This window comes from Tachysurus fulvidraco, chromosome 2 (genome assembly GCF_022655615.1).
Source record: "Tachysurus fulvidraco isolate hzauxx_2018 chromosome 2, HZAU_PFXX_2.0, whole genome shotgun sequence".
NCBI classification, from domain to species: domain Eukaryota; kingdom Metazoa; phylum Chordata; class Actinopteri; order Siluriformes; family Bagridae; genus Tachysurus; species Tachysurus fulvidraco.
The window spans coordinates 31,276,345-31,288,944 of record NC_062519.1 but is presented as its reverse complement, the minus strand read 5'-3'; the positions used below and the strand labels follow the sequence as shown (position 1 = coordinate 31,288,944).

The 12,600-nt window shown below is 39.3% G+C and overlaps 1 protein-coding gene across 2 annotated transcripts; it reads left to right on the top strand.

The window, feature by feature from the left end:
- Nucleotides 1-939: 939 nt before the first annotated feature.
- On the top strand, nt 940-10,595 carry safb (scaffold attachment factor B). Of its 2 annotated transcripts, none has more exons than XM_027159054.2 (21): nt 940-1,243; nt 2,675-2,762; nt 2,896-2,960; nt 3,061-3,261; nt 3,354-3,407; nt 3,673-3,709; nt 4,450-4,867; nt 5,250-5,290; nt 5,379-5,476; nt 6,209-6,358; nt 6,649-6,746; nt 6,836-6,879; nt 6,991-7,070; nt 7,632-7,777; nt 7,858-8,151; nt 8,320-8,454; nt 8,548-8,593; nt 8,735-8,838; nt 9,047-9,102; nt 9,186-9,240; nt 9,942-10,595. In XM_027159054.2, the coding sequence occupies exons 1-21, from the start codon at nt 1,076-1,078 to the stop codon at nt 10,063-10,065; spliced, it is 2,502 nt and encodes an 833-aa protein (XP_027014855.1). In that variant the 5' UTR covers nt 940-1,075; the 3' UTR covers nt 10,066-10,595. The 2 variants fall into 2 exon arrangements, with proteins under 2 accessions (XP_027014855.1, XP_027014847.1); XM_027159046.2 differs by having other exon boundaries at nt 5,247-5,290.
- The last annotated feature ends 2,005 nt before the right edge of the window (nt 10,596-12,600 follow it).

Below are 12,600 nucleotides of genomic sequence, written 5' to 3'. Positions count from 1 at the left end.
TTTAGGGATCAGTAGTGTAGTTCAGTGTGTACTGGGGTGAAAAGAGGGATGTGTATAGGGATTATTTGTAAATTAAATATATTTAGGGGTTAGTGGTTAAGGTTGGAGTGAAGGGAGTGTATTCAATGATTAATTGGTAGAGGTTAAGTTTTATTGAGTGTATATGGAGAGATTGAAGGTAGGGGCTGAGTGGAGGAAGATTTATTAGGGTTCAGTAGGTAGGAGTTGAGTGGAGGGAGCGTATTTAAGGTTTTTTTTTTACTAAGGGTTTGAGTAGCGGAAGAAACAATTTAGAGATGTGAAAGAGCATTTTTGGGGGGATCTGTTTGGTAGAGATTGAGTGCAGGATAGTGTGTAGGCATTTTTTTTGGGCAAGATGCCAAAATTTGGGCACAATTTGAGTAACAGTAGACAGGGACTGAATGTTAGATGTGTGAAAAGCCATTAATGAATAGTGTTTGTGTGGGGAAAGATAAACATCTAATTATTGTCCTCTCCCAAACATTAGAATGAATTAAATTGCTAAATGAAAGTAATTAACACTTAATATTTGGTTGCATATCCCTTGTTTATAATAACTAGTACATAGCAGAAGACAGGGACTGTGTAGGGGTGTAATACTTTACTACTTTAATTATTAGGTTGGGGTTGACTGGAGGGGGCATGTGTTGTTGGAACAGTTTTTAGGCAAGATGAGTATGGTACAGGGATGGAAGCTAAATTATGTAACATACTGTATAATATAAGAAATGCATATACTGATGAGAGAATATGAACTGAAAAGAGGTTGATTAGTGAGTAGGGGATGAGTAAAAGGAGTACATTTTATGTAATTGTATATTAAGTATATTTAGTTACAACCTTGTAAATAATTGCATTACATTTCAATTCTTCCATAGAGGATTGTAGGGAATTTCTAAAGGTTGGAAAATCGCGCATGCGCAGTACAAGTCTCAAGCGCCATTTTGTCGTGTGCAAGAAATTTTGGAGAGTAGACTGAGCACTGGTGTAAAGACCGGTCTGAGTCGTTTAACGTAAAGTAACGCAGTGCAGTTTATCCGTGAATTTTTCAGTAATGTCTGAAAACACGTCGGCTGTAGATTCGGGTGCCGGAGAGTGTAATGAAGGCGCCGGCGTTCGAAAACTGTCGGAGTTGCGAGTCATCGATCTGAAGGCCGAGCTGAAAAAACGCAACCTGGATATAAGTGGGAACAAGAGCATCCTATCAGAGCGGTTAAAAAAGGTGAAAATTCACACTGCAGCTTATATATTTACTTACGTTTGTTTTTGTTAAACGTTAACTTTTATAAATCGTTGTTTAGTAGAACGGGGTTTTCTTCTAAGTGCGTAAATGGCGATTAGTTTTGTTAATTCCGTCCAGTTTTGTGCTTTTAAATAAATCTTTTTCGTTACGTGGTGTTTCCGTTCTGTTTAACTCGTAAAGCACGTATAAATGCGTGTTAGCACAGACTAAGCGCTAGCTATGTGGCTAAAGCGTCCTCGCGCGTTTACACTTAGCTTTAGCATAAAAGGCCCGAGTAATTTTCGGTTTCTGTTCCGCACACGTTGTCTCGTGTGCTCCTGTAATCTCCTGTAATAAACGTTCAGGGTATTGACATGTTGCTAAATTATATGTAGTAACGCACTGATACCGAATGTGAATGCTTTTGATATCGCTAGCGCGTGTTGTTAGCCACGCGAGCTAGCGACGCGTGCTAACTTCCGGTTCTCTTTGATGTAGAGAATGCAAAACAAATTCAGTTTGCATGTTTTCCCGGCAAAACTTGTTTCCCCCCCAAATGTTTAATGCACCGAATTCCCACAGCATTAAATCTAAACACAATTCCAAGTGTCAAGTTATTGCTATAAAAAACAAATTGTGTTGAACAGATTTTAGAACTTGCAGAATTTCTAATGTTACATGCTTTCAGTGGTCTTTGTTGTTGCTTTTAATGAAAATAACTAATCAAGTTGGTCAGTCATGAACAGAAAGAGAAAACTCACAAAACAAAAACCCATACATCTTGTATTATTATTATTATTATTATTATTATTATTATTATTATTATGGATAATTAATTTGCCTGCTTCTCTGTGACTGGTTTTGATTGGTTCGGTCAGTTGTGCTTATTTACTGACATCAGAATATTGCCTGAAATTGTTTATGCAGACATCTGTTTTAATTTTAAAATGGAGTCTTATAAAAAAGTTACTTTCATGGCTTTTGTTAAGTAAAAAGGTAGTAATCACTAAATCACATCACTAATAGTTTGCCATCTCTTTTCATAATTCCTGTTTGGGATAACTATCTTTTATTCTTCCGTGATTATAATGTGTATTTTTGTAGAAACTGTTGATATTTGGCTTTGTTTTAGGTTAATTAACGTCCTCAGTTAAAATAGCATGTTAATAACTTGCTGCCGTTAACAAGACCTTACTGAAGTTTTATCACTATCACCAAGTGAGATTTATTCACTGCTGCCATTTTGAGATTTGAGATTGTGAGATTTTTCTAGGAGAAAGGTGGTTGATTTGAAGCCATATCTCACGTCTCAAAAATAAACATGGATTGTGTTAAGTGTGTAGAAGCTGGTGGAAATGAGGTGTGTTTATCTCAGGGTTCTTTTTATTATTATTATTATTATTATTATTATTATTATTATTATTATTGCAGGCAATTGAGGAGGAAGGAGGCAATCCTGATGAAATAGTAGTTCAGCTTGAAATCACTCCTAAGAAAACTCCTAAGAGAACTCCAAAAGGTAAAATTTAACTTTTTTTTTGTTCATTGTAATCACAAGTTAATTTAGCTGAGATTAGTTGTGACGCTATCTATCTATCTATCTATCTATCTATCTATCTATCTATCTATCTATCTATCTATTTATTTTATAGGCAAGAGAGCAGAAGCAGATGAATCAGAGGACTGTGTGCTGGAAGAGGAGTCTGTTGATGGCCAGGTGCTTTGTGATGTACAAAATGTCTACATAATTGAAAATAATTGGGGGAAATCTCATCCAGTATAAAGAACAACTAACATAAGTTCTTTCTTTCCTCCAGGACGATGGCGATGCACATGGTGAGAGTGTTCACGATATGGACATCATGGACATGAATGTTCTGGATGAAGCCGATATCGATAATAGCATGATTGCTGAAGACGACGAATATTATGAGAGCGATCTTCTGAACACATTTTCGAATCAGGCTAATGCAGATGACTTTGCAGATTCTGATGCACTTAAGTCTGAGTCTGAGGAGGTGAGTGTTTAGAATATTGCTGTGGGGAGGACGTCATCACGGATGTTCTAAATTTGAAATAAACATTTACCTACTTGGTGTGCTTGTTTTAGGAAATGGATACGAAAGATGCAGACTTAGAAGATCACCAGAAACACAATATTCAGGTACTAAAAAAGAGGCAGAATAACTATAAGGGTGCTGTCATAACTATTAGTTCCTTTTCAGAGTAATATTAATTCTTTTGGTTCTTTCACCTGGGAGCAGAGAGAGAGAGACCACCACAGTGAAGCTTTTTCACTTATTAACTCCTGAGTGTAATTGCTGTGCTCTCATTTACCCAAAGAACTGCATGTATATTACAACACAGCAGTGAAAGCTGTGTGTGCTTTGTTACTGCTGAATCCTTATTGTTTGCGTTTTATTCTGCAGGGATCTGAGCCACTGGAGGAACATGAAGATATGACAGGTACTGAATGTATGGAGGTGTTTAACACGTGAATCATTTCAGGGTGAATTTTAAAGCTCGATTAGCAGTTAATAATTCCTCCTTATCCTGACAAAGAGACTGGAAATCCAGAGCTTACTGGCTTTGTGTGCAAGTTGATACCATTTAGAATGTGTTAGGAAAAATAAATATGAGTATTGAGAGATGCTTTTTGCTAAACAGGCTTATGCACAGAGCCAGTAACGGTTAGTGGTTAGTCAGGCAATGTCTTGCTAGCTTTTGCAGGTGCAGTTCAGTTTCTGCCTAAAGAAGACTTCAGAAGAGAAAATGAAGAAATGGATCACTTTGAAGCAAAATCACATTTAGGACTCAATGTTTGTTTTATGGAGATTCACTAAATGGACCAATTGCTTGATTCAAAAGAGAAAAAAAAAGGCTTTTTAAAGGCAGCACAAAAGTCTCCCTCTTCTCTATCATGGACACTTGAACAAAAAACAAATCACCAACGATGGACACTCTGGATCTGTGTGCTGCCCATGTGGCGTTCCACACGCTTGGCGTCAGGTGAAACTTAACAAGAGGCGACTTTTAGCCAGGAAATGGGTTGCTTTTTGACTCTGGTTTTTCCAGTCTCTTTCTAGGCATAACTAACTGTCTTATGTGAAGCAGTGGGTGGCGTCCTAGTCCAGTTCCACGCTAAACAATGCAATGTCTCAGAAGTGATTAAACTCTGTGCCATTCTATTCCTGTTACATTCGTAGAAAGTGAGAAAGTAGCCGGGTGTTGTATATCAGAGCCACTTAACGAGGAGCTGACTGAAGAGGAGAACGCTTCACTGTGGGATGGTTCTCGCAAGGAAGAGGAGGACAATGTGTCAGACCTCGGTAAAGCCGAGGAGGCCAGCAATGTGGAAGGAGACATTGACGCCTCAGAGCAAAGCAAAGTCCAACCGCCATGTGAGGACCAACAAGGCGTTAAGGACAATTCGCCGGGTGCTGAGAGCGCCTCCGCTCAGGCTGCTAACGCAAATGAAACGGGCTTGCACAAAATCGAAAGCGCCGATTCAGAAAGCGTGGCGAAGGCCGAGGGGACAGAGGAAGACATGAAGACTGAAGAGAGTGCTGCAGAATCTTCAGAAGTGAAAGAGTCCTCAGTAGAGGGTGGTGATCAGAAAAAGAGGTTTGTTGTTTTCTGTCTACTAGAACAAAAATGGCTGTTAGAATCTTGTTACTTTGGCTCCTTTGTTAACAAGTTTGGGTGCTCTTGGGGAGGTCTAATGGACTGCGCATTTCGTCCTTCATTTTGTTTTTGTCACCCCCCACCATTTCCCCCTTCTCCCTCTTGTTAACTATTTTAACGGTTAGATTGCCATCTAAGACGCCTTAGTGGCGTGCTTAGAGAAATTATCTCAAGTCGTAGAGTCCACATTTAAATACTTTTTTCACTACCTGATGCTGTGTCCTTGCCAGGTAGGTATTTTTGTTAATCTCCATTGTCTTCACCAGCATTACCTGTTTGAAATGTTTCAATTTCTTTCTTTCTCTTCTTTTTCCTCTAGCAGTGATGAAAAATCATGTAAGCCTGACTCAAAAGATGACAAAGGTAAATAAATTGGATTTGCAGAAATGCAACCCTTAATTAAAGGAAATTCTAGTATATTTGATCAAATTATGGTGTCTAACATGAGCAGGCGGTGCTGCCAGTAGTGGAAGGAACCTGTGGGTTAGCGGCCTCTCATCAACCACCAGAGCGACTGATCTGAAGAATCTGTTCAGCAAATACGGCAAGGTTTGTGTTCAATCTGACATTTATTGCATTTTTCGCTCAATCCTAGGACATTTATATTTATATTTAAATTTATGCCATTTTATCTGATTATTATCTTACATTTTTATTTTGACAATTTAAGACAAATATGGTGTAAATGTACAGAAGGTTATGTTGGAGGCAGGATTAGATGGCGAGTGCCACTGCCAATGTCTGTACTATCTATTTTAAAGATCAGCACTGCACACTGCTAAGTACCTGCAGCTGTGGCTGGGATGATTCTTAATGTGGCGTCTCGACACGGCGAAATGAATATAGCGGAAACGCTGTCCCTTTGAGAGTGATTAATTGTGTTAGTCTGGATGAAATAGACAATAGCCCCTGGGATGTTGGGCCAGTGATTTTGTGAGCCCTGGCAGCTATAACTCATTTACTTTATATTTTCTCCCCTTCAGAGAAAGTGCAAAATATGAACTCTTGTTACAGAACATTTGTAGTGTGTTAATATAAACCTGTTATTTGCAGCTGTGCTACTGTCAGAGCTCCTCATACAGGAATCAATCAACACCTTCAGACCAATCAGAATTCAGCTGTCCTGTAGTATAAAATAGTATATTTCAACACCCACGATTCATCAGTTACCATTAGCAAGATTGGAGTCCACTGGAGAATGATGGATATTTGATCCCTGAGCACAGATGATGGTGGTGTTGAAATCTTCTGCACTGATTTGATTTTCCTGTGAATTTGTAGGTGGTGGGTGCTAAAGTTGTAACGAACGCTCGAAGCCCAGGAGCTCGCTGTTATGGCTTTGTGACCATGTGCTCCACAGAGGAGGCCACCAAGTGCATAGATCACCTGCACCGGACCGAGCTACACGGCCGCATGATCTCCGTAGAGAGGGTGAGTACACATTTACTGCACCATAGACACAAGCTTATCGTGTTGAATACGGTTGCTAACGTTTGTCACGAAGTTGTCTTCTGGTGATCACATGTAAAGTATGAAACTCTAATATCTGATTTTAAAAATGTACTTCTTTGTGCCACCAGTGGAATTTATTGCATTTTATGGCCCATCTTTACTATTTTATTTTGGCTTCCTTTTCTTGTTTAATGCTTTATTTCTATTTCATATTAAAAGTGCTACATAAATAAAGATGATTATTTATCCACACTTGCTCGCACCTGTAGGCAAAGAATGAGCCAGCTGGGAAGAAACCTACAGACAAAAATGACACTAAAAAGACAAGCAGTGACAGGAGACACTCCTCAGAGTCCAAGACTGACAAGTGAGACATTTGGTCATTTCACTGAAATAGTGTGTAGGATAAGTGAGCAGAGTTTTACTATGTAGTTTTGTTGTCTTATTTTTTTGTAGATCTGAAAACAAGGATGAGAAAACTGAAGGCTCGGACGATAAAGGTGAGTTAGAAAAGTCAGGTAATGGTGACAGTTTATTTATCACCTCCCTAAAGATGTGAGGTGTAATAAAAAGTGTATTAGTGTATCACGATGGCTGTGTTTGTGTCACAGCTGCTGGAGAGAGGACCGTTGTCATGGACAAATCTAAAGGCGAGCCTGTTATCAGCGTCAGAACCAAGAGCAAGGAGCGGGTAAAGCACTCGGCCGTGTTTGCTGATCTAGAAAACAGCAGTAACACTAAATGTGAATGCAATTTGTTGGGCAAAAAGCATTTACTTTCTTGTAAATGCTTTTTTCGTTGATAATTTTATCAGTTAATCTAGGTGAACTTTATCCATAACCTTGGAAGCATGAGCAGCTTGTGGATAATAATTAACTAGCAGTCATTGATGTAATTTTATATATATACATACATACATATACACGTACATATAAATATACATTTGTATTAATTTTTTTTGCTAATGTAGCTACTTGCAGTTTTTAGCCAAGTTATTCTGAAGTCACCAGATTGTATACATTTTTTTTTTACTTTTTAGCTGTAACATATCTATGCTATCAGAATTTAATGTTAGTTTATCTATGGATTCCCTGTATGACGTATACATTTTAACCCGTTGCTAAAATGAACATAAATGAACTTGGTTGAAAAGCTGATTTAGATGTGGGGGACAAACACAAGCTGTACACAAAATTTATCTGCGCCGATAGTGTTTGGAGTGTCCACGTGAGAATATTTATGTATCTTGTAGAGCACTAAGAGTCGTGACCGCAAATCTTCGAGTCGAGAGAGGAAGGACATCCTGTCATTCGATCAAATTAAAGAGCAGCGAGAGCGTGAGAGGCAGAGGCAACGCGAGAGAGAGATCCGAGAGGTGGAGAGACGCAGGCACTCTGGGTATGCATCCACACGTGTGCAGGGTCATTGTATATGTGAAGTCAGTGGCCTGTAAAGTTTTGCATGTTGTTTTCGCACAGTGGAGACCGTGACAGCCGCAGCGAGCGTGAGCGCATCCGTCTCTTCCGTGAGCGTGAAGAGCGAGAGAGATTGATGCGTAAGCGTAACTGGCTGGAGTTGGAAAAGCAAAGGCTGGATGCAGATCGTATGGAGCGAGAGTTCCTGGAGCGTGAACGCATGAGAGTGGAGTACGAGCGGCGACGTGAGCAGGAGCGAATTCACAGAGAGCGTGAGGAGCTGCGTAGGCAACAGGAACAGCTTCGCTATGAACAGGATCGCCGTCCGATCAAGAGACCCTATGACATGGACAGCAGGTACTGATTACAAGTCAATTAATGCTTTGAGTAACTGTATTATAGCAAAGCATGTGTGGTGTATGTATGACTTTGGGGGAAAAAAACATTCATTAGTGTATCTAGTAAAAGTTACTATGAACATCTGAAGCAAGTAAATGTTCTTTTGGTATGTTGTGCTGCCCATAGGAAAGATGATTGGCCAGCAAAGAGGATGCCCATGGATGACCGATATGGACGCTCAGATTTTGGTCGTCAGGAACGCTACCAAGATTTCGACCACAGAGATCGTGGCCGCTACCAGGACGACATGTTCATGGACAGGTAGATTTTTTGATAACAGCACTTATAGAATTACTGCAAACATCAGTGGCATTCTGGTCCAAGTGGTGATCTGGATGTCTGTTTTTGGTTTAGGAGAGATGGTCCCAGAGGTGGCATGCCTGCAGACCGAGACGGCCCGGTAAAAATGTTCTCCTGTTATAATGATTGTTGATAAGCTAGCACAGACTGTATGTTGGAACTGCAGGGCCAATAGAGTGCTTTAGAAAATGCATTTGGACTTTAATGACCTGTTCTTATCTCTCGCTCTCTGTCTCTGCAGCACTTTTCTGACCGGGACAGGCACAACAGAGACTCTCGGGATAACTGGAGTGGAGGTGGCTATGACAAGCGGCCAATGAATGGCCCAAGGCCGGTCCCTGGCAGGTAAAAAACAAAAAACCCACATCTTTCATGTAATGCACAGGGCTATACAAATATTGTCTTATGTCATATATAATGTGCATGAGAGACTATAAAGGTCTATTTTATCAGAAATGTTATGAATACAGTGACGGATGAATGCAATACTTGTTAGATTTTACTGCCATTTTCGTATAAAAGCCTGTTCTAAATTGCTTTGTTGTTGGCACAGAGAAGGCCGAGACTGGGAGCCTGGGCGTAAGGTGGAGGGAGACAGACCCTGGCAGGGTATGTACAGCTTCATTTAGACTTTAAACCTATACAAAAGATGATACATGAACTAATTTAATGTGATTACTTGTTTCTTCCAGGAGCAGAACGGGGCATGCCAGGCCAGAGTCACATTACCCGTGGAGGAATGGCCAGGTGCGGAAAACATTTATTTATGTATTTATTTATTTTTGTTTGGGGTTAGCAGATGTGCTAATATTTAAACCTTTTGTATAGAAGGGGCACTTCTATCCTCTTGTGACAGATTGAATAAAAAAATAGCCCATGAACAGAGTTTTAGATTGATGGTATCCTGAGTCTGAAACCTAGTGAACCAGTCTTTAATGTATTCATCGAGATATTGAGACTTAAACCCTTTTGTACGTTGATCTGTATACGGGGTCTGCCAAATGTCGTAAATGTAAATGAATGCAGTATGATCAAAGCAGATCAAAGAAATTAGTTTGTGTGTATTTTGTGCAGGGCTGCAGTTGTTTACGGTAACCATCATATGCATCAGAAGGGAACGTGACTGCTGGCTTATCTGTTTCAGTTTTAATATAAACACTGGAAAAGTGGAATTTAAAAGTATATATGCCTGTGTATGTAAAAATTGCTTCTAGAGTAAAAACAAATGAGCTCAGTTTTCCCTGTGCTGGTGCACACTTGCACACGTTTCTAGCTAAGACCAGACATTTGTGATGGTCTCTGACACCATAGTAGAACTACACATTACCCCTGTTTAGGGTTTATAGGTCTGGGTTGGTTGTAGTGTGTCAGTCTTGCACAAATTAGCAAAATCATACCTTGTTTGAAATGAAAATACAATAAATTTGCCTTTTTGTGTCTATATTTAGCCGGGGTGGATACATGCAGACGGGGACGTCTCAGTCTCTACCCGGAACCATGAACCGACAGAACCAGATGATGCCGGGAGGCAGTGGCGTGCAGGGGGCCGGAGCCTTCGGTCGACGCTACTGATCCACTTCTCTTTTCTCAGCCTTTTTTTTGTACTTAATTGTGATCTCACAGCTTGTATATAGCTTCTAAGCTTTGTAAATTTGTTCTGCTTTTTAAAGATGCTTTGTTTGCCATATAAAGACAAACTAAACAATTACCAAGTACAGTATGTCAAGTTTTATGGTTTTTCTTTTTTTGTCCTCATGTTTGCAATTTTTTTTTTTTTTTTAGAATGTCTTGCTTTTTCTAATGCTCAGGAATGTTGTGCAAAGCTGAACTCGTGCTCAGATAAGGCAAGTTTCAGTGAAGTCTTCACATTTTTGTTTTATTTAAATAGTTACAGACACGATTTTTCATTTAAATTATGTGGAATACAACCCTTTTGTAGTGAAGTGAATTGCATTTGTAGTGATGACAGATGGCGCTGTTGTGTTCTTATTTCCTCAGGACAACTCCAGTAACACTTCTTACAGTCATGATTGTGTATGTGTGCATGCTCAGCTTTTTGTCCCTTTGGTTGATGAGTGAATAAAGTTGTTTCATAAAACATACTTGGTCTGTTTTAGTATATATTTGTATACATAAAAATGTTTTATTTTTGTTAGAAGTTTTGATGGCAACTGCTTGTCACTTCTCTGGCTTGCAACAAGGAGTCAGTTTTTCTCAGAAGACTTCCTGAAATGCTCTTATGCTGAAACATACTAAAGCAGTTTCTCGTTTACTATGTTCATAGGGTGTTTTTTTTGTGTGTACACAACCACGCAAATCCCCTCCACTTTATTTTCTGACCTTGGGTTCAGTGTTTTGATTAGCTGCCTCTTCTGGACTGACGCACATTGTACAAGGCAAATAGAAAAAGTTTTAAGTGACCTTGAAAATGCAGCTGCACTTGTCTTTATATGCATGTTGAAAAAGATTCTTATTTTTTCACATGGAATTTTACTTTCAACTCCAGCAAATAATCATAGTTCTTTATTTAGCAGACTATATTTCTATCCACGTGAGGCATAAAGAACGTGCCTTACCTGCACGTTAAGCACATGCTTGTCATTGGTTTGTGTTATTTGCAGCACAGTTGTTACTAGTATTGTGACAGGATGTTTTCGGAAGTAATGTCGCTGGTGTAAGTCTATAGTCATAAATTTTTATTTATTTTTTACCCAGGATATGATTATTGTTATGTGCATGCCTTCACTGTAACTGGTGCTTGCTGTAGAGCATACCTATATAAAATATAAATGTTGGCTGTTTCAATTATCTGCATTTTAAACTGTTAGTACTAACTTTTGGAGTGTTTTTTTTCTTTTCTTTTCAGGACATGATAGAAAAGTCTGCTTTAATGTACCAGAGCTGATTTTCAAGCAGATATGTCATTAGGGCTTCTGTAGCAAAAACAAAGGAAATCTTCACTCTTCAATGTTGATTTGAGAGACGTGTGTGATATTGTGGTGGTGCTGCAAATTGTATTGAGGCCATTCAGGTCTGCTTTGTGTTCTCTGGTTTCCCCCCACCTCCCAAAACATCACAGTAGGAGAGCTGGCAGTGTGTGTGTGTGTGTGTTGCCTTGTGGACAGATGTGCCATCCAGAGTGTATTCTGGGACTGGCTTTAAGCCCACTGAGACCACTTTTGTCAACGTGTTATAATTTTGATTCCACTTTTAATTCTGAAACTGATACTTTCACTAATTCTCAGACTTTGAAGTTAAAAAGGTTTTGGCAGTTAGAAGCCATTTGTCGACTCTTTCCTTCACTTTTGGCCATAAAATATGTGTGGCTTGGGTCAACACTGCAGCAATCTGACTCAAGTTCATAGATTAAGACTGAAAAATGATCCTGTTCAAAGCAGAGGATGGTTGAGTAATGGTTTTGCTGACTCCTGTTGCTCAAGCCCGAGGAGAGATTTCAGCTCTGAGAGTTTTCAGGTCGTGTCTTCCTGACCCGCCGACTGGGATTCATTATCCAGCGGGCCATGTGGAACGCCTGAGTAACCTCTAGTAGCATAGGAGGGCTGGTTTGATTATGTCATGCTTCAAGATCAGGCTGTTTCTTGTGGACCAATCAGAGTAGTGCAGGATATTAGGGGCAGAGCCAAGATCAGGTTTACATTCCTATGACTATATAATTATATTCTTTCTGTGTGGTTTACAGGGACACGTCCACTTACACACTTGCACATTCATTTTTCTGTCATTATGATGGAAAGGAAGCATATATATATACACAGTCTGTGACAAACACTTGTAATGCAGAATCAAGCTATAATTCTAAAAAAGCTATAATTAATTAAGTGCTTGATTTGGGGAAACCTGGAAATGCTGGTGAATGCAGTTTGTAGATCATCGTGACCCTGTTTCCTGTAGTAAAACATCTTATTTTGATTACAATAAAACCCACATAAAGAAGGTTGAGATAAGGATCTGGCTTGCTTCCCAGAAATAAAGATTTCAAGGTGTTTTAAGTGAAAACACATGATGTATATAATACATTTGGTCATACATGCATAAATTGTAACTGTAATAAAATGACAGCTAGAATGAAATGATCCAAAAGCATGA